The sequence below is a fragment of the Jaminaea rosea genome (assembly GCF_003144245.1).
Source record: "Jaminaea rosea strain MCA 5214 unplaced genomic scaffold BDZ90scaffold_5, whole genome shotgun sequence".
Classification (NCBI taxonomy): Eukaryota; Fungi; Basidiomycota; class Exobasidiomycetes; order Microstromatales; genus Jaminaea; species Jaminaea rosea.
Genome location: NW_020289979.1, coordinates 507,638 through 528,506, shown reverse-complemented (window position 1 = coordinate 528,506; position 20,869 = coordinate 507,638). Strand labels below are relative to the sequence as shown.

General features: G+C 59.4%; 8 protein-coding genes across 8 annotated transcripts; 2 read left to right on the top strand and 6 right to left on the bottom strand.

Annotated features, from left to right (window-relative positions):
* Nucleotides 1–21: 21 nt before the first annotated feature.
* On the bottom strand, nucleotides 22–3,757 carry BDZ90DRAFT_231837 (MFS general substrate transporter). Its single transcript, XM_025506020.1, has 2 exons — nucleotides 2,892–3,757; nucleotides 22–2,812 (listed from the first exon to the last, which is right to left on the bottom strand). The coding sequence occupies exons 1-2, from the start codon at nucleotides 3,480–3,482 to the stop codon at nucleotides 110–112; spliced, it is 3,294 nt and encodes a 1,097-aa protein (XP_025362687.1). The 5' UTR covers nucleotides 3,483–3,757; the 3' UTR covers nucleotides 22–109.
* Nucleotides 3,758–3,906: 149 nt separating this feature from the next.
* Nucleotides 3,907–5,980, bottom strand: BDZ90DRAFT_279205 (hypothetical protein). The gene is made up of 4 exons (XM_025509157.1): nucleotides 5,913–5,980; nucleotides 5,554–5,832; nucleotides 4,732–5,472; nucleotides 3,907–4,424 (listed from the first exon to the last, which is right to left on the bottom strand). The coding sequence occupies exons 1-4, from the start codon at nucleotides 5,958–5,960 to the stop codon at nucleotides 4,077–4,079; spliced, it is 1,416 nt and encodes a 471-aa protein (XP_025362686.1). The 5' UTR covers nucleotides 5,961–5,980; the 3' UTR covers nucleotides 3,907–4,076.
* A 338-nt stretch (nucleotides 5,981–6,318) lies between these two features.
* On the bottom strand, nucleotides 6,319–7,751 carry BDZ90DRAFT_231835 (histone-fold-containing protein). The gene is made up of 3 exons (XM_025506019.1): nucleotides 7,367–7,751; nucleotides 7,200–7,287; nucleotides 6,319–6,989 (listed from the first exon to the last, which is right to left on the bottom strand). The coding sequence occupies exons 1-3, from the start codon at nucleotides 7,382–7,384 to the stop codon at nucleotides 6,685–6,687; spliced, it is 411 nt and encodes a 136-aa protein (XP_025362685.1). The 5' UTR covers nucleotides 7,385–7,751; the 3' UTR covers nucleotides 6,319–6,684.
* Nucleotides 7,752–8,523: 772 nt separating this feature from the next.
* Nucleotides 8,524–9,729, bottom strand: BDZ90DRAFT_226836 (hypothetical protein; the record flags this gene model as incomplete). Its single annotated transcript, XM_025504726.1, has 4 exons — nucleotides 8,524–8,713; nucleotides 8,792–9,119; nucleotides 9,198–9,577; nucleotides 9,659–9,729. The coding sequence occupies 4 exons, from the start codon at nucleotides 9,727–9,729 to the stop codon at nucleotides 8,524–8,526; spliced, it is 969 nt and encodes a 322-aa protein (XP_025362684.1).
* Nucleotides 9,730–10,805: 1,076 nt separating this feature from the next.
* On the top strand, nucleotides 10,806–16,394 carry BDZ90DRAFT_259897 (hypothetical protein; the record flags this gene model as incomplete). Its single annotated transcript, XM_025508202.1, has 1 exon — nucleotides 10,806–16,394. One exon carries the CDS (start codon nucleotides 10,806–10,808, stop codon nucleotides 16,392–16,394), a length of 5,589 nt encoding a protein of 1,862 aa, XP_025362683.1.
* A 20-nt stretch (nucleotides 16,395–16,414) lies between these two features.
* Nucleotides 16,415–17,624, bottom strand: BDZ90DRAFT_231832 (uricase). Its single transcript, XM_025506018.1, has one exon. The coding sequence runs from the start codon at nucleotides 17,608–17,610 to the stop codon at nucleotides 16,618–16,620; it is 993 nt and encodes a 330-aa protein (XP_025362682.1). The 5' UTR covers nucleotides 17,611–17,624; the 3' UTR covers nucleotides 16,415–16,617.
* Nucleotides 17,625–17,877: 253 nt separating this feature from the next.
* On the top strand, nucleotides 17,878–19,143 carry BDZ90DRAFT_161274 (hypothetical protein). Its single transcript, XM_025503613.1, has one exon. It carries the CDS (start codon nucleotides 18,030–18,032, stop codon nucleotides 19,074–19,076), a length of 1,047 nt encoding a protein of 348 aa, XP_025362681.1. The 5' UTR covers nucleotides 17,878–18,029; the 3' UTR covers nucleotides 19,077–19,143.
* On the bottom strand, nucleotides 19,060–20,688 carry BDZ90DRAFT_231830 (FMN-linked oxidoreductase). Its single transcript, XM_025506017.1, has one exon. It carries the CDS (start codon nucleotides 20,659–20,661, stop codon nucleotides 19,210–19,212), a length of 1,452 nt encoding a protein of 483 aa, XP_025362680.1. The 5' UTR covers nucleotides 20,662–20,688; the 3' UTR covers nucleotides 19,060–19,209.
* Nucleotides 20,689–20,869: the final 181 nt, after the last annotated feature.

Sequence of the window (20,869 nt, the reverse complement as noted above, 5' to 3'; positions counted from 1 at the left end):
CGCTCACTCTCGACTTCTTGAGAGGCAGTGCAAGCAGATGTAGTATTCCTCAACGATGCTGCGGTCGTGTACAGATGCAAATTATGCTCGCCGCTCTCGATATCTCAGCTCAAATACGATACGCTTCCACCTCAGCCTCCTTGACCTTCTTTCCTTCGCCTCGACCGATACTGCCGCCGTTGCTGCTCGGCAGCGGTGCAGACACGATACTACTACGGCGCAGCGGCTGTCGCTCAGAGCGCAAATGGCTGAGCGAGCTGCGATGTGACGAGTGGCGATGATGGTGGTGGTGATGATGATGCGAGTCTTCGCCTGCAGTCGCACGCTTGTGCGAATCCGGTAGTACGAAGTCTGGTACGGCCAAGGCGAGAGGAAGAGTCGGCACCAATATCACCGTCGCCACCACGCACAGATGCTTCATCGTCTCGGTCCACGCCTCAACGATTGCGCTCCTCTCTGGCGATCCCATGGGGAAGCTGGTCGCCTTGCTCAAGCTCCCGTAGATCTCGCGAAGCTCAGCCTCTGGTATGCCCGGCCCCAAGGTCTCGCGCAACTTCGCGGGTAGCAGTGTCGAGAAGATGAGCCCAGCAGCCGCACTGCCCATTGCTGCGCCTATCTCCGTCGTGAGAAGCTCGAGAGCGGTCACGATGGCCACATCCGCGTGTCGGACGCAGACTTGGGCCGCGATCTGCATCGTGATGGCTACACTTCCGCCTCCTATCCCTTGGAGGAGCTGGCAGAGCACGAGCATCACGGTGGGGTCGTGGCTGTTGCGGTAGCGAATCATGAGCGCCACACCCACGAAGCGCACCACCACTCCGCCAACGAGGAAGAGCTTGAACCGTCTTGTACAGGCCATCAGCGACCCCACGATGATCCCGACGATGGTGGAGGTGACGTTTTGAGTGGTGGCGAAATAGCCAGTCTGCGTCTGGCCCCAATCCTTGACGATCTGCACAAAGGCAGAGAGGTACGTCCAGCTGAGGTAGAAGGAGGCGAAGTCCAGAACTCCGATGAGACAGATGCAGACAACGGCCCCATTCCCCAGGAAGCGCAGCGGCATGATAGGGTTGGAAGCTCGGCGTTCCCACCAGGTGAAGGCTATGAGGAGTAGGCAGCCAATGCACATCGAGGCAATGGCTGCTGTGCGGGACGTCGAGGCGGAAGCTCCGTGGCCGGCGAGTGTGAGCGGGCCAAGCAGGAGAGTCCAGGCTAGGGTGAAGAGGGCGAGACCTAGTGCATCGATCTCCCTTGAGATGTGGGTGACTGCGGCGCCACAGCCGCGACCGAAAACCCGGCGTTGCTCTAGCAGCCCTGCATCTCGAGCCTGTTTCTGCCCAACGGCGAGCACAATGACGAGCGGAGCGGCTGCCATGGGCACCACGAGGCTCCACATTCCGTACCCGACCCTCCAGCCGTAACTCTGCATCACTGCGTCCACCAAAGGTCCCGCGACCGCAAAGTTGATGAGATACGGTAGGTTGACCAGACTGATGACCAGGCCGCGCCACTTCGCGGTCGTGAGGTCTGCAATGACGATACTCTGCAACACCTGCACTCCCGTGTTTCCCGCACTCTGCAGCACGATTCCACCTATCAAGCCTTGCAAGCTATTCGCGCTAGCCACAACTGCGTACCCGCTCGAGTACATGGCCAGCGCGAACAAGAAAGCCTCCGCACGACCGAAGACGTCGGAAAGCTTGGCAATGGGTGGTTTCGCAATGGCGAAGACCATCTGCTGGCAAATGGCTACGGTGCTGAAGGAAGCGAGGGCGCCAAACTCTGAGCAGGCAAAGTTGAGGTAGAGGTAGCCTGTGTTGGCGTCGAGGGAGGTGACGTATGCGATAGCAAATATGGCTGAGTAGATGAGGAGGTACCGCCGTCGTCGACCTGCGACGGATATGCTGGGTGTCGAGGGTTGCCGGGAGAGGCGATGCGATTCTACATCGCTGTCATCAAGAGCGGTGGTGGTAGCAGCATCGTCGCTGTCATGGCCATCAAGTGATCCGTCTGCGTACCCTCCCTGAATGTCGGCATGCCATGAGACGCCGCGAGGTCGACGTTGATCACGCAGTTTGCTTCGACTACGGCTGCGGCTGATCATTGTACCTCCACTGCTGCTTGCCACTCGAGGTCGCCCAGGTGAGGTGACCATGTCCGGGAAGACGAGGCGTGGGGGTTGCTGCCCGTCCGACTCTTCGTCCTCATCGTCGTCGTACTCGTCGTCACTATGGTGCGCATCCTTGTCTGCGCTGCCATGTGCAAGTGCACTTGCAAGCAGAGGCGCTGACTCCGCATCTCTACGACTGCCGTGCCCATTGCTATTTGAATCAGAACGCGCCGCTGCCTGCTCTTGGATCTCCTCGCTTGCTCTGAATTCCGAAGGTAATGAGAGAGGCATCGCAGGGAGATGTTGCCCCTCAAAGGGAGCCATGGGCCGACGAGGAATGGAGCGTTCAGTCTGAGTACTGCCTGCTGGTCCTCCGCCACCTGCGTTGATGCCGCTGCTACTACCGCTTGTGCTGCTCCCCCCTGCTCTGATCGAGGCGTTTAGCACGTCTGGTGGGGGTGCTATGCCGGGGGACGACGCAGGTGGAGCACGAGGAGACGTTGCGAGCGCTGGCTGCTGCGGCTGCATTGCAATGCTTTCGGCGGTCCTAAGCCCCGGGGGCGGTCCCGCTCGTCTTGCTCCCCTCGTCTGCTTGAACCATACCCCTGACGGCGGCATGACTACTTGGAAAGTTCCTGCCCCACATTTGCCCCCTGAAGCGACCAGATGGTGCTCGAGGAGGTAGAGGATGTACAAGTTTGACTAGCAGATTCACGAAAGAAGAGGATATCAGTCATGATGCGGTCAAATGCGTAAAGGGGTCCACGCAGCCTCGCCTCACCTTAAAAGCAACATCCAGAGCATCTCCCACTAATGGTACTGCGCCTACGAGTGTATCGAGCGTCACGAGGAGCAGCATGATGCCCACCAACCTGATTGGCAACCCAAAGAGTGCTACGATGCCCACCAAGTACACCCCAATGATTGCACCCGCTATATCTCCCAGCCCGGGCACTAGTCCAATGATTGAGTCCACCCCTACATTGAAGGGTAAGAATCGCCAAGTCTCCAGCAACGGTAGACTATCCGCATACCAAGCTACGGTGCGGGCATGATTGTACAGCCTTTGCGCCTCTACGGAGGTGTGAGGTCGCTTCCAAAGAGGTGGGGGCAAGTAAGTTGGTTGAAAGCCCACGTCCGGGGAGAAGGCGAGGGATTCCGCTTCGAGAGGAGGAGGAGGAGGATCTGCAGAGGAGGCCGAGGCAAAAGGGTTGCGTATCCTGCTCGTCCTGGTTGGGGGAGCATTGGCGGCCACATCGAGGTCTTGCAACGTCGTCTTTCCCGAGATCCTTGCACCGCGCTCTGGGGTTTGCACTATTGAGTCTACGCAGCGTTGGACGGCGTACTGGATCGGATGAAGGAGGAAGGCCATGACTGTGCCCACGCCAGCCCAGCGTGCAGTCTCTCTGTGGAAGAGGTGTTTCGCAGGCGTGCGAGGAACCAAAGTCGAATGTCGTATTCGCTCCTTTGCCTGACCTCCTGTCTTCCGCGGCGCAGCTTGACGGTAGTTGCTATTCTAGGAGAGCAAGCAAGTGGGAACACCAGGGGCAAAGGCAGAGCATTTACGAAGGAGCAAGGTCCATGTGAAGGGAGGATGAAGGGCAAGTCGGGATGCACGGTGCTGATGAGGTAGCAGTACAACGGCGAGGAGCGGAGGAAACGCCGCACGGCCGGTCCATCGATTCCCTTGTGCCTGAGGTCATCGGAGCGCCCCTCTTGTCCGTCCGCGGTATCTGACAAGCTCAACTCCCACGTGGACAGGCTACTCGAATCAGAGGACAGACAATCCCCGTGATGTGCTGCAGAGATGATGGCTTGGATTTGGTATTCAAGATAGTGTGGTGGTGGTGCGAGACGAAAGCGTTCAACGAATTACATGGTGTACATAGAGGGACAAACATTTTGTGGCGCACGAGGGAGGCGGTTCAAGGAAGGAAGAGGGAGCTACGATTCTGTCGCCCTGCGCTCACCCGATGGTGATGCACTTGACATCGAACACGAGGACGCTGTTGCCCGGGATGTCAGGCGGAGCACCCCTGCTGCCATACGCAGTAGCAGGCGGGCAGGTCAATCTGCGCTCCTCACCAGCCTGCATGCCGACAATTCCCTCGTCCCACGCCTTGATCACCTCACCACGGCCGAGCTTGAAAGTGAAGGGCTTGCCCTTGGTGTTCTGGTCAAAGACCTTGCCGTTCTTGGCCAGCTTGCCAATGTAACGCATCCCGATCTTTTGGCCCTTCTTTGCTGCGGGGCCTGAGCCCGTCTTCTTGACCTCGACGACGACACCGTTGGGGAGCTTCGTCTTGCTGGATGTCTACAGATGATGACGAGGGGCGCGAGAGACGTCAGTCGGACAATTTCATCGGTAATTGATGTCGCACGTCGTTGCCGTCGCCGCCATCGCCATTGCTGCCGCTGCGCTGAAATCAGAACGAGTAGGCAATAATTGGTTGTTCCACAACCTCGAGATAGAGGCAGGCTCTGCCCGTGAGGGCGAGCCATTCGGATCAGGTCTGTGTTGAATTTGTTTCATCCTCTTTGCGCGCGGCGAAGCGGCAATGGCGATATGATGGCGACGACGACTGCACTGTCCTGTGACTGAGTCTTCCACTGGTACTCACCGTCTTGCCGTTCTCAGCAGTGGTCTCCTTAGCAGCTGTCTTGGCCTTGCCGTTCTCCACAATGGTGGCCTTCTTCGACTCCTTGGTAGAAGTAGCGGGCTTGGCGCTTGAGGCCGAAGCAGCAGAGACCGCAGAGACGTCACCAGCGTCGCCGGCAGCCTTGAGCTTCTTGTTGAGACGCTTGCGCTGCGACTTGCTGAGCTTGGACACGTCAATGCCCTCGGCGGCGGCAGCGCCCTCGAGCTCGGCGTCTGTGACGGCGGCGGCAGTCATGGAGACGTCCTCGTCCTCTTCGGCCTCGGCGGCAGCCTTGCGCTTCTTGGCTGACTTGGTCATCTCAACGGGGACGTCGGCGACCTCCTCAATGCGCGACTCGTCCGACTCCTCCTCGTCGTCGTCGTCCTCATCTTCGTCCTCGTCATCTTCGTCTTCATCCTCAAGCCCAGAGTCCTCCTCGGCGAGGATGGCCTCGAGACCATCGGCGTCGAAGTCATCAGAGTCGTACTCATCTGAGTCGATCTCCTCGTCGTCCTCGTCGTACTCGCCAGGGTAGTTGATGGGCATGCCATCGCTGTCGTAGTCGTCCGAGTCGTCCTCCTCGTCGCTCATCTCCTCGTCAGAGTAAGGGGGCTCGTTGATGCCGACGGGAGAGGTGTAGTTCCCGAGGAGGTCGACCTCGTTGTCGCCGGTAACGGAGAATCCAATGTCCTCATCCTCAGAGAAGGCGATGTCGACGGATGCCTGTGTGGGGCAAGGGTGGATGGAGTCGGTCAGTGTCTGAGCTGTAGATGACGATGTGATGCCCTCCTCGCATGCACTTACCTGCTCGATCTTGCCAGGCGTAAGGGTGCAGAGCACAAATGTGCGCTCAGTGTAAGCCTTCTCAGCCCTGGCGAGGTCCTTTGCGTCCTGTGCCTCCTCATCGTCCTCGTCATCTTCGTCGTCCTCCTCATCCTCCTCGTCCTCGTCGGCGACTGCCGGGTGGCCGTAGTGAGGGATGTGGTGGACCTTGATGACAGCGCGCTTGTTGCCAGTGACGCTCTCACCGAATGAGACGTTGGTGATCTTGAACTCGTTGAAGACCATGGAGACGCGGTGCACCTGAAGCGATGAGAGTAGGTGGAGATGATGGTCAGGATACGCTACATTGGGCTCAGCTCATCGTACCTGCTCGTGCTCACCTCTCCAGGCTTGAGCTTGAGACCAAAGAGACCGACTGCTTGCGACATGATGGAAGATGAAGTCAAGCTGTAGGGTTATTGGGGTGGATAGGGAGGAAAGGAAGACAAGATGTGGATCGACGCAACCCTGACTTTTCTATGTGGATCTTCGCTCGGCCAGAGCCAGAAAAATTCCTTCGCGTGGCTGGCCGACCCGCGAGTCGTGCCGCGCGACTCAGGTCAAAGAGGCAAGAGCGCCGCCTGTCAACCTGCAAGCAAGCGCTGGCCAGAAGCTAAGGCTTGGGCTCGGGCTACGAGGCGTCGCCGCCGTCTTGCATCATGAGATGGTCGTGCAGCGACGCCGATGCGCGATCTTCAAGGCTCGCACGTCCACGATCATCATGGTGTCACGCTTGGTGCGCAGAGGATTGGATAAAGCCACATCGTGATTGCAGAGTATGGTACCGGCCAGCTGGCTCCAACGCAGATCGCACTGGATACGACGGTGCGAGGAGCTGTGTCGGCGGCCTCGTACGCGTACATTCGAGTCTGCCGGAGTTTTCTCGCAATCGCTATCGGTACAGAAATGGAATCAGGATCGTATCAAAGAGACAGGAATGACAAGAAGAGACGTCGTGACTCGAGCACGCCGCGCATCGCCTTGGATGGACGACGAACTGCCGTGGAGTCACCGACAGTGCGTGTGGATATGGGGGTCGAGTCGGGATCGCGGCGATGGGTGATAGCCTCTACGACTAGCGTCTACCCTTGCGACATGCGGCATGCGGCACGCTTACGAGCGCTCACCGCGAAGACGGCGGGCGAGGGCGATGTCCTTGGGCTGGATGGTGACACGGCGAGCGTGAATGGCAGCCAAGTTGGTGTCCTCGAAGAGAGAGACGAGGTAGGCCTCGGAAGCCTCCTGAAGAGCGCCAATGGCAGAGCTCTGGAAGCGGAGGTCCGTCTTGAAGTCCTGAGCAATCTCACGGACAAGACGCTGGAAGGGCAGCTTGCGGATGAGAAGCTCCGTCGACTTCTGGTAGCGACGAATCTCACGGAGAGCGACGGTACCGGGCTTGTAGCGGTGAGGCTTCTTGACTGTGAGAGGGCAAGGTGTAGAGATGAAAGTCAGTACGCGTGTCGACCTAGTTGTGATTCGGTGCTGAAGTCGGGCGCAGGTGATGACGAGGAGGGCGGGTGGCGAGAGGCGGCTGCTGCGCACGATTGAGCGACACAACCCACCTATTTGCCACCCGCTCTCCTCGCCCGTCCCCGCATCCTGATCGCAACATGCGTTCATCTACTCACCACCTCCGGCGGCGGGCGCCGACTTGCGGGCAGCCTTGGTGGCGAGCTGCTTGCGGGGAGCCTTTCCTCCGGTGGACTTGCGGGCGGTCTGAGAACGGCGAGAGGGTGAAGAGTGGAGCAGATGTCAGTGTTTGGTCGAGGAGGGGCAAGGCAACGCGAGTACTCACCTGCTTAGTGCGGGCCATCTTGCTGGTAGCGAGCAGACACGTTGTCAACGAGATGAGAGTAAAGGGAGTAGTGTGATCGAAGGTTGTTGTAAGACGTTGAGTGGTTGTACGATGTTTCGCGTCGTCGTTGTCGTTGTGTGTAATCGCGTTGAGTGGGGTCGAGTTGCAACACCGGTGAGTCGCGATACGGAAGCGACGATGGTAGCCAGCAGATCAGTGGCGCGGTGCGGATTGCGGCGGCGCGGGGGCGTGGAGCGGATGGATGCGGAGACAGGGATGCGAATGGTGGGGAGAACGTGGTAGCGAGCTCGATGGTCAGTGGATGATTCGACGATGGTTGCTGAGGTGATGATGCTCAGTTACTCACGTTTGTGGTGGGTTGTAGTGGTGGTTGTGAAGGGAAGAGGTGAACTGAGCACCAGGGGGGACGATATCTCGATGGCTCGTCGAACTCGTCGAGACCCCCAAATGCAACGACTTGTGCTCGCCTCGTTTCGTCGACGTCGACTAACTCCAATCTGCCAGCACCGAGAGCGGGGCGAGCGAGCGGCAGCAAAGTGTCGCACATTCCCCCTCGACCTCGCCCACGTCGCCCGCCTCGCCACTGACACACAGATGAGCCAAGTCTGACCCTCGAATCAGGCCACCTGGCATCTACGACCTGATCGCACGGCGTTTCATTGGCCAGCTTCGGTCCCCCGCCCCGCTCGGAGCGGTGGGAGGTAGATGTCTGGTCGCCGAGTCGATGCTGAGTCGACGCCAAGGTAATGGTGCAAGGACAGGCATGGTATTGCGCATCCTGGAGAAGAACAGGATGACTTGAGGCAGTCGCAGCGCTTCGAGTCAGTACCGGCCGTCAGGTTGGACCATTGTTCACGATGGGGTGAGGCTGTGCCCTTTGTTGATCATCCTTCTCCGCGAAACGGGGCGGGCGAGCGAGCTAGCCAGGGCAGACGCGGGCCGAGGTAGACGGTCGGCCACGTGGTGCGCTCTCGACCTTGTCGCCACGGTGGAGAGCTCGTCGAGGCTGCTAACTCACTCGGGACTCGACGAAGAGCACGATCAACGACATCACAGCGTTCTCATTGTATACCTTCCATGATCAATTTCAGCTCAGACAGTAGGTACGAATAGGGACCGCAAAGACGCAGGCTCAACTACTTGGCTTTGGGCCCAAACTCCTTGTACACGCCCGGCAAGATCGAGGCGAGATGGGTCATTTCCTGCTGGTCGTGAGTGAACTGCTCATGGGCAAGGTGACGGCCAACAATGAGATTCTTGAAGCCTGTGAGGTCTCCGAGCTGATCGACTGGAATGAGATCACCCAACACGGGGATATCGAGGTGGCTGTGTAACGGTGAGGCGTCAGCGCAACATCCTGTACTCCCCACCACCCGCCCCATGTCGTCGCTGCCGTACACTCACACATTGTTCGCCAGGAAGTAGCGACTCCTCTGCTCCAGCCCATCCTCTACCTGATACCATAGATGGATCATGTCGACCGCCTTCAATGGGCCTCCTTTTGGCACATAGATCTCACCAAACCCCCAAGCCACGATGCCCGCGTCCTTGAACTTGCTCTCGTCCAGGCCAAAGACGCTTCCATTCTTCCAGTGAATGGAGATATCCATTGACGTATCTCCAATTATTTCAGTGATGTCGTGGACCGAGCCGACAAGCTTGTCGAAATTGGAGAGCGACGAGTCATTGAATTTGCTGGCGTAGCTCGAAGATACGCTTACATGCGCCCAGGCTGCCGAGGAAACGGAGTGGTTGAGGGTGGAGGCTTGTCAGTCTCCCTGTCCTAGGCTGCGGGCTACCAGACACTCACGATGCCAAAGAGAGTACCGCTCAGACGAAGCGCTATGCCACCAGAGCCACCACTGGATCATCTCAGCCGTGACGCCCGGAAAATGCGTGCGCGAGGCGACGTATCCCTGCCCAGTCTTGTAGGCACACCATGCATTCTCATGGGGCAGCTGCTGCGAGATTGGCGTGTAGAGCTGGGCTACGTCGGAGTGATCGCGTTTCATGGCTTCAGTATCGCAATCGATTGACAGACGTCCCGGCTCGATCATCTCCGGGTAGACGTAAAGCTCAGGGTCATAGTGAGACTCGAGTCCGGAGCCTTTGATCTTGTTTGCGGTGTTGACTAGGTTATCTTGATATTCGAGAGAGTAGTAGCTGACCGGCTGCTGACCCTTTGGGGGACTGAGGCGGCGGATCATGAAGAACAGAATGGATCAGCAACGGCTCTTGAGGAGTCACACGAGCAGCAGGAGGCGTGCTTACTTGGTTGGCGCAGCACGCACTGAAAGCGAAGCCACGATGGCAGACAGGCTGGTAACGAGAAGCACCTTCATGATCGACAGATTTCTGATGATATGATCTGCTGGCATGGATGACGACGACAGCTTGGATCACAAACATCATCACTCCTTAGTCTCCTCGACGGATCCTTTGCTCTCTTCCACACTCAGCACCTGGCCTCCCTGGCGGACCGTGGCGGCGGCAGCGGCAGCGGCTCGAGACGAAGTTGACCGTCATAGAGACTGTCCATAGGCAGGTCAAGCTACTGCAGAGAAGCCTTCTCGCGGCCCGTCTTCATTTCTCAGGCCACCCAGATGACCCAAGGTCATATGCACCCCACACACCCATCCTGCTCGCTCTCAAAGGGATTGAAGCCTGTGTCAAGCTAGTGACCGTCGGCTGTACGCTCGCTTTTTGGCGTCCCGCATACATTGGACGGCATATTGTGCTGGCTTTCCACACGGCCGAGAAGACGCCCTCGAGGTCTGAGTGATCACACATGCTCCAGAGCAGCCTTCGTAGGTTTCCAATCGAGGCAGATCAACGAGACGAGGGCGCAGAAGAGACGGGGCCGCTGGACACCTTCAGCTCGTGGCGATCCCACGCCATGATCTCGCGAGGTCATCGACACAACTTAATACGGATGAGCGTCAGTGATCGCTTTCGCTGAAGGATAGACAGCTGAGAATGTTGGGGGACAGCATCAAATTTGACGTCCTCAGCAAGATAGATGGCGGCTGCCTATTAAGGCTGGGCCAATGTCTTGTGCTGTCCCCGAACTCATTCACGGTGGGCATCAGAGCTCTCAGCGGCCAGCGCGAGCTGTTGAGCATCGAGCACACAGACGAATACACTTTGTCACGTACTTAAAGGAGCCAGGAATGTCACTCGAACCTCCAGAAGTCATGACTGTACGATTGGGGGGCGTCGATGGGTGGCCGAGCAGTCACGTGACTCGCGGCTGCATCGATCTCGAGTCCGCTACCATCGGGTACCTCTCTCGCCTGCTTCCTACCGAAGCCTTCTCACCATTATCCTCATTTGAGGCCGTATACCCGGCAGCACTACGCTCAGCAAGGCGAGATCGCCATCCGCCTGCTGCCACGCCGCTCCTTGCGACGCCCGGGGCATGGAGCTCGGCCATCCGTCGAGGGATTCAACGACGGCAGGAGATGCATCCGGTTCGCAACGACCAGCACCGAATCAGACCTCTGCCGCCAACAACGGCGTGTCATCTTCAACATCAGCGGCAGATCCATCTCAGCACCCGCCTCGCTCTGATGCCAAACCACCACGACCGATGCCTTCACTCGCCGAAAGACTCGGCCTCGGAGGTGGCCCAGGGTCAGCGGCCGCAAGAGGAGATGAAGCGGGTGCCGAGCCAGGCTCTTCATCGAGCTTAGCATCCGCCCCAGCCCCTCCCCGTCAGCAGGCTATCGCCGGCTCTGTATCGCAATCGATCGCCGCAATGCCGCCGTCGAGGTCCGCTGCCTCGCCCTCCAAGGCGAGCTCGACGAGCGATGAAGAGGGCATGATCAAGGAGGACGACGCTGAGTCAGAGGAAGAAGGTGAACTTGACCAGAACGACGCTCAGCAACCACACGCAAGATCATCGAGCGGCCATCACAGTCGCAGCGAGCGCTCATCGCCTCGACCCGCCGGCTTCAACAACGAGCAGAACGCCTCCTCGTCCTCATCATCATCCACGCCAACATCACGGCGTTGGGGCAACCCCGCAACCGGCATGAGAAACGACTCTTTTGCCCCGCCGCATCCACCGCTGCACACCGAGAGGGAGCGAGACAGAGACAGGCAGAGGGAGCGCTCTGGACCATCAATGTGGCCGCCTAGCCGCTACGACGATGTCCGCCCTCCTTTGGAACGAGATGGTTATCATCGACCAGAGGGACCAAGCCCCTTCCGCCAACATAGCGCGTCGTTCAGGCAACGCTCAGTACAAGAAGACCGCCCAAGCTGGCCTCGTCCGAGCGAGCGAAGGTCTATGTCACCCGACCGCCGCGTTGACAGGGATCGACGCTTGGAGAGGAGGCAGCCTTCACCCACCGCACCCCTATCTGGACCCAACTCCATCGGCGCTCGACCTAGCTTGCATTCTTCCCACAGCTACCGCGATGAAGGGACGGAGCGTCCAAGTCGATTATGGGGATCCGGGCCTGCATCTGCTGGTCCACCTACCCGCTGGAATCGTCGGAATGGAGGGAGGGAGAGAGAGCGCAGCGAGATGGAAGAAAGCAGAGGCGGTGATCCCTGGCATCCTGCTTCCAGGGGTATCGATGATCGCGCTTACAGGCGGGGTAGCGAAAGAAGAACAATGGACGATGGCTTTGTACGCTCGAGGACGCCCTCACTGCAGCAGTCCAAGCGCCCGGACGCTGCCGCGGACGCTTGGAGGCGAAGTCCTGAGCTTTCTCGCAGCGAGACTGCTCAGCCATTTGAAAGGAGCCGCTCCTCGACCAGCAACCTCGGCCCTCCCTCCTCACCACCGCCACCACCTCCTCTGCCACCTGTTAGAGCTGCCTCACCGGGTTCTGCACGTGCAGCGAGGCCGAATTGGGGTCCCGGTTTCGAGCCGCCAGCGAGAGATGCTGGATGGGGCGGCAAAGCAAGGCGTGAGTCGCAACAAACTGTGCAGGCGGCTGAGAGCCAGACGGCGGGCGACTCAGCATCGGCGGGCGAGCCTGCCACGGCAATCGAAAGCGAGGCGCAGGATAGCATGGATCACCGCAGGGCTGAGCCACAGACGCAGGACAGTGCAGCTTCGAAAGAGGATGGAAGCGCCGCCCGGCCTCTTGCATCCGAGGACACCGGCGCAGTCCAAGACTACGTGGCTGCAGAGGTCAAGGAGCTAGCCAACCAAGAAATGCCAGAGGCAGCTAGCCTTCCAACACCACAGCCTCCTCCTGTGGATCCTCTTAGCCTTAAGCAGGAGATAGAGAGCGCTGCGCCTCATCCGAAAGAGCCTCTTATCACGCCAGCTGCGGACGAGGAGAGCAATGCCCCACCATTCTCAGAGTCTGCGGCTCCCACGTTGCCTGCTGAGGCGCAGATGCAAGCACCTGCGATCGCAGGTGAAGAGATGCCTGCAACGGCCCCCGCTCTTGCAGTCGTGACGGAGCCAGCTGCTGATGCGACCCGCGTCGAAACGCCCATCGAAGGCCCTAGCACCCAGCTTGTCTCTGAACTAGCTACGACCTCTGAAGCAGGACGATCGATGAGCGACGATGTTCAAATGGCAGGTGCTGAGGAAGCAGAGACGAAGGCGGCGGTTCCCCTCGCGCAGCAAGCGGAAGTCGCGCAGGTTGCCAAGGCCGCTGACGAAGGGCAAGAGGAGCTGGACGCCGTCCTCAAAGAGGCCGTTGCCGTCGCTGCCGCCAGTGCCGAGGGTAAGCCAGAGGCAGAGGTCGAAGCAGACATAGCAGGCGACGTTGTCATGAAGACGCCTGAGTCGGGCGAGAATGATGGAGAGCGCGGCGAAGATGCCGACTCTTCGCCGCAGCCACCTCAGAAGACCGACGAGGAACTGGCCGAAGCCAAGCGAGCGACCATCCTGCGCTTGATCACCAATGGCAAGCAGCCAGACTCGGACGTGACGATCGATAAGCTGATGGCGATCAATCAGCGAATGGCAGAGCAGACGACCAATTCGCTTATGGAATCTGCCGTGCATGGCCCGCCGCCTCCTAAGCTCGAGGTGGACATTGACGTGTACGAGGAGACGGAGAAGACTCAGCGAATGCGCGCTATCCTCACCGAGCGGATCAAGGCTTCCAACCAGCGCCTCGCGGCCAAGACGGAGCGCCTCAAAAGCCAATACAAGGCTCTCAATACCGACTGGCAGGCTCATTGCGCGAGGCTCGATAGAGCGGCAGAGGCTCGCGAGAATGCTCGCAAGGCAGCTGCAGGCACTAATACGCCACAAGGAGCAGGCGGCACCTTCGCGTCAGGCGACGATGCTGGCACTCCCCAGCACCAGCAGTCCGCCTCTCAATCGCAGCCTCTGATGACGCCGAGCATCGGCGGTCGTTCCAATCGTCGCGGCACCCAATCAGGTGCCCTAGGCTTCGGGGACGCCGTCCGCTCCGAAGCTGAGTTCCTCGAGATCCTTGCCTCCCTGGAAACCGCCGACATGCAAGACCCAGAAGCCCGCGCAGCTCGCACAGCCACTACGGTCCCCGACCAGCTCATCAATCCCGACAGGGACGCTCTACTCAAGTACGAGGTCGACGAGCGCAATCACTTTGTTGCGAACCCCGTGAGCTACTACCTAGATGAGTTCGACCCTGACTTCTGGTCTGCAGAGGAGAAGGCCATCTTTGCCCGCAAGTACGCCCTGTGGCCCAAGCAGTTCGGGAGGATTGCTACTGCTTTGCCGAACAAGACGGCGTCGCAGTGTGTGTACTACTACTACCTCACGAAGCATCAGCCCGGCCATGACTACAAGGCGATCACGGCGGCGAGGAACAGGAACCAGAAGCGCAAGAGTAGGGTGATGAAGCCTAAGAAGGGACGCGGCAGTGCTCTAATGGCGGATCTGAAATCGGCCAAGGGGGACGAGGCGGTAGGAGACGATGAGGCTGCTGGAGGTGATACGCCGATGAGTCCTATGGATGAGAGGACAAGATTGATGGGCGATGGTGGGCTGCTACCGCCGGTCGAGGAAGAGGAAGGCCAGGCAGCGACGGGGGCTACGACGCCTGGTGGATCAGCGGCGAGGAAAGTCGGCGAGCCCTCAGCCAAGCCCAAGAGCGGACGAGGTGGCAAGAGGGTCAAAGGCCAAAGCAAGGCCAAGGCATCCGCAGCAGCCATTGCGGCGGGCGAGCTCATAGACAGCCAGACCATCGACACACCCTCTGGCGCTGCCACGCCCGCCGAGGAAGCGTCAGCAGACAGCGACCTGGCAGCCGCGGAAGCTCTTGGGGCCCTATCGGGAATGCTGCCCATCCCACCGGCCAGCGGAAAAGGCGCAGGCGGTAAGAAGCGCAAGCACCTCGACCCCTCCGCCTCATCTCCCTCTGGCATGGCAGTCGGTGAAGACGGCGCTGCTCAACAGCCGCAACGCAAGCAACGCCCTGCCACCTCTTCCTACTGGTCAGTCCAAGAGCGCGGCGAGTTCCTGCGCGGCATCGCTATTCATGGCAAAGACTGGAAGCTCGTTGCGACCCGTCTCAATGCCAAGTCTGCGGCCCAGGCTCGCAACTTCTTTGCTCGAAACGCCGAGCTGCCAGACTTCGTGGAGGCGGCGACTTTCGGAGAGAAGCAGGCTGAGCAGCCGCTGAGTGTCAGGGAGCAAATGGCTACGGAGTGGGCGCGGGAGAGACTTGGGCTTGGGACCGGGGTTGAAGGAGGGCAGAGCCAGCAGACGGGTAGCGGAGCTTCCTCCGCTCGGCCGGGACCGTCGCCTGTCATCAGCAAAGAGTCCTCACCTGAGCTCGGGGGAGGGATGGCTCCCCCTCCTCGCCGACCCGGTGGGATGGGCATCATGTCCCTGCTGAACGACGATCGGCCAAGCACGGCCTCCTCGTCCTCATCTCAAGAACGCCCTCCCGCCCCCATGGCAAGGAAGCCAGCCATGCACGAGTGGTTCCCCTCTGAGCACGGCAGCCAGCCCATGTCCTCTTCTTCTGCCCCCTCGTCAGACAGGGAGGGTGAATCGACCGACTCGGAGAGTTTTGCGTTCAGCTCCTCTGCTCGTCCTTCCCCAGCGACGCATCATGCGTACTTGTCGAGGCCCTCTTACCATCAATCGCAGCCGCAGCCGCCTCAGCAGCCACACGCAGGGTATGAGCCTCGCCCTTACCTGCCTGGCGCACGCGAGAGCGGAAGTGCAGCATCATCGACGACCAACGCTCCTCCTCTACCTCCTTCGTCGCTGCCTAGCCTGCCGCGCCTCTCAACACCCAATGGGCTAGGATCAGGCAGTGGGCTACGCACCAGCTACGCAGGTGGAGGCGAGTACCCAGCGACAGGCAACTCATCCACTGCTCGCTTTGCTCGTCCACCAGTATACAATAGCAGCAGCGTGCGCGAGCAGCTCTCGCCGCTATTGCCTGAGAGGAGCCCTGTTGAGCAGCGCAGCAGCCATGACGCCGGGAGAGGCAGCATGCCACCCCCTTCATCATTGAGCAGTCGTCCATCGTATGGGTCTGCGCACGGGCTTCATCCTCAACAGCAGCCACGCCACTCGTCCTGGTCCGCAGGTCATCCTACGGTATCAGGCTCATCTGCCTCGCCCGCTCCGCCTCCACCACTGCCGCCCTCGTCGAATTACCGCGACTATGGTCATTCGCCTTCATATGGGGATCGACTGGCGCCTCCCGGCTCATCGCATCGCAGCCTGGCCCCACCTCCGCCGCTACCCTCGCGATTCTCTCCTGGCGGTGGCGCCGGAGGTCTCAGTCCAGGTGCAGCTGCAGGAGCGAATGGCAGTCGCTCAGCGTCCCCTGGTGGCTCGGCCTTGCCGCCCTACCGTGGAGATTCCTGGTCCTCGTCGTCTCGCAACGTCGCGCCCCCATCGACAGCGGGGAGCTCTTACCATCCGTATGGCTCACGTCCGTCTTCGTCGCCCGTGGGCCCAGGCGGCGGAAGTGATGGACGCAGGCTTCCCCCACCGCCGCTTCCGCCCATGCAGCAGCACCCATCTCCACAGCATAGGCCGAGGAGCAGTCAGAGCCATAGTAGTCAGGGAGGGGAGGAGTGAAGTCAAGTCAGAAGTGCAGTAGAGGGGGAGACCAATTTCGTAAGAGGAAGGGACTAGCCGGGCAGCGAAAGGAGATGGTGGCGGAGCGAAGTAGTAGGAGGATCTTGGTTCGTCTGATTGTGTACTTGTAAAGTAGTCTCTCTGTCATCTTCTACAATTACCCGCAGTTTCTCACGACCCACATCGCTCCTGTCTTTGAGCGCCCTCCCACATTACCTCGCCGTCATGCCTTCCTCCCAACCTTTGCTTTGATCAACCCACTGGGATCAGCCTGCGGCAGGAACACCTCTGCTTCGTCTTCCTTCATATTCTCCAATCCTGCCCACTTGAGGTCAATAGGTACGTAGTGCTTGTTCGGCAAAGCATACTCGATACTGTCAACGGCGGCGTTCTCGGGGGCTGACAGAGCCGTAGTTGCCATCAAGTGCAGAGTGGCTTGAACACTAGCTGCTGCTGCTCCTGTGTCCGTATGTGAGAAGATGCGCAGTGTGGATTGACGGATGGAAGATGCGATGCCGTCGAAATCGTGAGAAGCGATCAGGGAGTCGACGATGCCCGCAGAGGAGGCGGCGGGCAGGGCGTAGTCGTACCGACAGTCCACGGCGGTCGAGAAGATGCGATCATTCACCTCACGCAGCGTGGTGAATTCGTCTCGCAGGAAAGAATGGAATGCTGATCCTCCTGATTTGAGGAGGAGCAGGTCCTTGAGGCCTGATTGAAGCTTAGTGATCGCTATGGCCTTATCGCTGCCCTGCTGCTCGGCCACGACTTGCACTGTGCGCTTCTCCTCGCCATCGCGAACAAAGGAGTGCTCCTCCTCATTCGCTCCTGCTTCGTCGAGTTTGATTCTTGACCACTTATGCGACACAACTTCAACCTCGCACTTCTCAATATGGGCGTACTTGGTAGGGAAGTGAGCCGCAATCCTCAGCGCAAACTTTTCTGGGCACAAGACCTCTTCGGGCGGTAGAGTCTTTGCTAGGAAGTGGACCGTATTCTTCTGCGAGTCCGTAGCCACGACTAGGGAGTTGTCCCCTTCAGTGTAGCTGCTGGCAAGAGATGGGCCTGAGAGGAGCGTCGCAACAGTGTACTCTACGATATGGTGGTGAGTCGGGGTATGGCGAACCACCCGTAGGAGGCGGACGAGGGATTTGCCATAGGAAAAGGATTGGAGAGCAAAGGGCGAGGAATCTCTAGTGGGGCCGGAGGAGGTCATGACTGGAGTGAGAGGCGCGGACGAGGGTAGTGGGAGGATAGGAACACGGAACGATGACTTACTCGGCGCCAAGAGCAGAACTTGTGGCTCACTTGGGAGATAAGGCGGCGCTGCATGCAACCTTGAACCTCTCTTTCCGCCGCCGGCTCTTCGGAGATTGGCTTGGCGCAGCCCCGTGGAGAGAGGCACAGGCGTGCGTGCGGGAAGGAGACGCGGCAACGCGGCAACGCGGCAACGACAGGACGGGGGGAAATGCAGCCGCCGGATGACCAAGGGTCCAGGGCGAGCATCTACGGTAAAAAGGGCCAAGAAGCAAGCGAGTCGGCGTGGAACAAGCCAATATCTTGTTTCCTTTACCACCTCAGTTGCGTCTTGCATCTCATCTGGACAGATTGATCTAGTCAGGCCAGTCAGTCAGCATGGCGCCCCATACGGTCTTGGACCTCCTTGACGCCATTTATCCCATCAGCCACTGGATTGGCCACCGCACACCTACCATCATCGATTCTCTTCAGCCAGGTGACGAAGGATATCGCCGCTTCGATGCTCGCTTCCACTACGTGACCAGCTTGAGCTGGCTCGACTTCGCATCCAAGAGCACTCCAGATCGAGTAGCGCCAAATGCAGCCGGTGCTAATGCGAGCGCCAACGAAAAGGAAAAGGGTGGCGGGTTCTCGTCATCCTCATCTTCCCAAGATGACAGCAGCAAAGTACCCTGGTATCGCTCCCAGACGGCCATGGCAGCCTGGACGCGTTTCAAACTTGTCGTCCATTCTTCCATTGGCTCATTCGCCGTCCTATGCTGGATTGCCCTCATCGCCCGCACGCCCTACTTTCGCGACCATAATACGCCCATCGTCCTCGCCAGCTACGGCACCGAGGCAGTCCTCGTCTTCTGCCTCCCTCATCTACCCTCTTCTCAGCCCGCCTCCATCGTCATTGGGAACACTGTCAGCGCTATCGTGGCTACGGCCATTGCCAAAGGGTTCGAGAATCATCAGCGCACATTCACGATTGGGGGAATAGATGGAGTCAACTGGGCTGCTCCCGCCGTAGCACAAATGACGGCGCAAGCGGTCATGCAGGTCGTAGGTATCACGCACCCGCCAGGCGCTGCGATCTCAGTATTGGCCACGACGAACCCCAAAATCCAGACTGGCGTGGCATGGGAGCTTCCAGGGCAAGTTCTGCTCATATCCCTCCTCTTCGTCGCCTGGGGCCTCATAGTCAATAACGTTGGTGGGCGACGCTGGCCAATGACCTGGTGGTGGGCTCCCTTCTATCCCACACCTGCGCCGCCGGATTCCATCGCTGACAGGGTGAAGGGGAGGGGAAGGGAGTGGCGACACAATAGGGCGAGGAGTGGCTCGCAGCATCAGGCGCAGGGGTCGTCTAGCGGGTCAGCAGCGGAGCAGCAACAAGGTGTGACACACAGAACGCCACAGACAAGCCAGAGCAGTAATTGATGGTAGAGATGGTGGTCTAGATGTATTATAGAGTCGCTTCCCTTTTCGTTTCGTCTGATATTCGTGTAATGTCACGTCGCTCTATCGCTACTCTGCTTCACTCGTGTCCTCGTCTATCCAAGCGCTTACGCATCTATGTCCTCGACTGCGGACCAAAGAGCCCTTTAAGCAGCTCCCAACTTCCCGCTTTCACGTCCGGCTCCTTCCCATTCACCATCCTCGCCATCTGCATGGCATGGTACAGCGTCGTCCAACCCGCTCCGGCAAGCTTAAGCGGCAGGAGCGACATGAGAGCGGGAGGCTTCTCCGCCAGCTTTGGGATTGGCACGGCAGCCCTTTCGTCCGAAAGGGAAGCATCGCAGAACTTGAGGGGCAGCTTCGGGTCCAAGGCAGAAGCGCGGGCCATGCCGCAGAGTGAAACGGAGCTCTGCTCAATCGCCTGCGCACACCCTCGTCGTGATCTCAAACCTCCGGTCACCATGAGCGCCATAGGAGCCTTTCCTCCCTCTTGACCCTTCGGCAGCATCCCAGCAGCCCGATTCGCAAAGCCGGCAAAGAATGCCTCCCTCTTCTTGGTCGACTCCTTCACCTCTTTGGGCTTCACGGCGGCCTCCCCGCCATTGTCCTGCTGGCTCAACTTGCGCGTCTCCCCCTCGGCGTCAAAGTCGTGCATCATGAATGAAGGGTTCTCGTAGTTGCCTCCACTGATCTCCACGAAATCACAGCCGCCCATTTCGGCCAGCCACTGCACGTTCTGGAGCGCATCCTCCTCCGTCAGGCCTCCTTGGACGTAGTCTGCCGAGTTGAGCTTGATACCCACCACGAAGCTTGAGGGCACACGGCTGCGGACCTCTTTGATGATCTCTTCCACAATGCGGAATCGGTTGCGGGCCGAGCCGCCATACTGATCTGTACGCTGGTTGGTGCGCGGGGAAAGGAAGGCGGCAAGCATGTATCCGTGGCTACCGTGAAGCTCTACACCGTCGAAGCCCGCATCATGGCAGAGTACTGCACTGTCCGCAAAGCGCTTGATGAGCTGCTGAACTTCGCTGGTCGTCATAGCGCGACAGGGACCCCAGAGCGCCCAGTCGAAGACGCTGCTGATCGGCCAGGGCAGAGCACCCTTGGCCGTTGCCATGGGGACAGCAGAAGGGGCGATTGCGGGGACCCAAGGGTAGCGCCCTGACCCTCTACTGGACTGGCGCCCGGCGTGAACCAGCTGAACGATAGCCAATGGCTTCTCTGCACTTGCTCCTCCTCCTGCAGCGCGCCCACTCTTGCACACGGCAGCGTAGCGCTTGAACTGCTCCATGTGCTCTGACGGGACGGACTGCTTGAAGTTGACGTCCCAGGGCGTACCAAGGTGGGTCTCGTCGATAGCAATATTGCCTGTAATGATCATGCCCCATCCTCCTTCTGCCCACTCTTCGTAGATGCGCAACTCCTTGTCGCCCAAGGGTCCGCCGCCAAGGGGAGCCTGCATTTCCACCATGGGAGCTTTGCAGAGCCGATTGGGTACGACACGCCCGCAGGGCAGAGGGACCGGTGTGGACAGTAGCTGGGCTGATGATGAGCTTGAGGCCATGTTGAGGATTGATATCTTGTTCTTGCTTGGTCGAGAAGATCCAAAGCTAAGCTCGTTGCTTCCCGCTCATCTAACTTTACGCGACCGCCTCGTCAGTGAGCGTGCGTGAGTGCGGGGTTGCCACGTGGGGAGTGGCGCTCTTACTCGGGCGTGGCCGGCGGATGAGCAGTCGAGGCGAGCGGCCCAGCCGGCACAGAGGATGAGGGGC

Excerpts from the sequence above, each read along its gene's own strand:
- BDZ90DRAFT_231837 (XM_025506020.1), bottom strand. The coding sequence starts at position 3,482 with ATGGCCTTCCTCCTTCATCCGATCCAGTACGCCGTCCAACGCTGCGTA. Across the intron at positions 2,813-2,891 it reads CTCTGGATGTTGCTTTTAAG|TCAAACTTGTACATCCTCTA; the intron begins GTGAGGCGAGGC and ends TGAATCTGCTAG.
- BDZ90DRAFT_279205 (XM_025509157.1), bottom strand. The coding sequence starts at position 5,960 with ATGTCGCAAGCAGTCGGTCTCTTTGGTCTCAAGCTCAAGCCTGGAGAG. Across the intron at positions 5,833-5,912 it reads TCAAGCTCAAGCCTGGAGAG|GTGCACCGCGTCTCCATGGT; the intron begins GTGAGCACGAGC and ends TCATCGCTTCAG. Across the intron at positions 4,425-4,731 it reads CTGCTGAGAACGGCAAGACG|ACATCCAGCAAGACGAAGCT; the intron begins GTGAGTACCAGT and ends CATCATCTGTAG.
- BDZ90DRAFT_231835 (XM_025506019.1), bottom strand. Across the intron at positions 6,990-7,199 it reads GGCGCCCGCCGCCGGAGGTG|TCAAGAAGCCTCACCGCTAC; the intron begins GTGAGTAGATGA and ends GCCCTCTCACAG.
- BDZ90DRAFT_231832 (XM_025506018.1), bottom strand. The coding sequence starts at position 17,610 with ATGACCTCCTCCGGCCCCACTAGAGATTCCTCGCCCTTTGCTCTCCAA.
- BDZ90DRAFT_161274 (XM_025503613.1), top strand. The coding sequence starts at position 18,030 with ATGGCGCCCCATACGGTCTTGGACCTCCTTGACGCCATTTATCCCATC.
- BDZ90DRAFT_231830 (XM_025506017.1), bottom strand. The coding sequence starts at position 20,661 with ATGGCCTCAAGCTCATCATCAGCCCAGCTACTGTCCACACCGGTCCCT.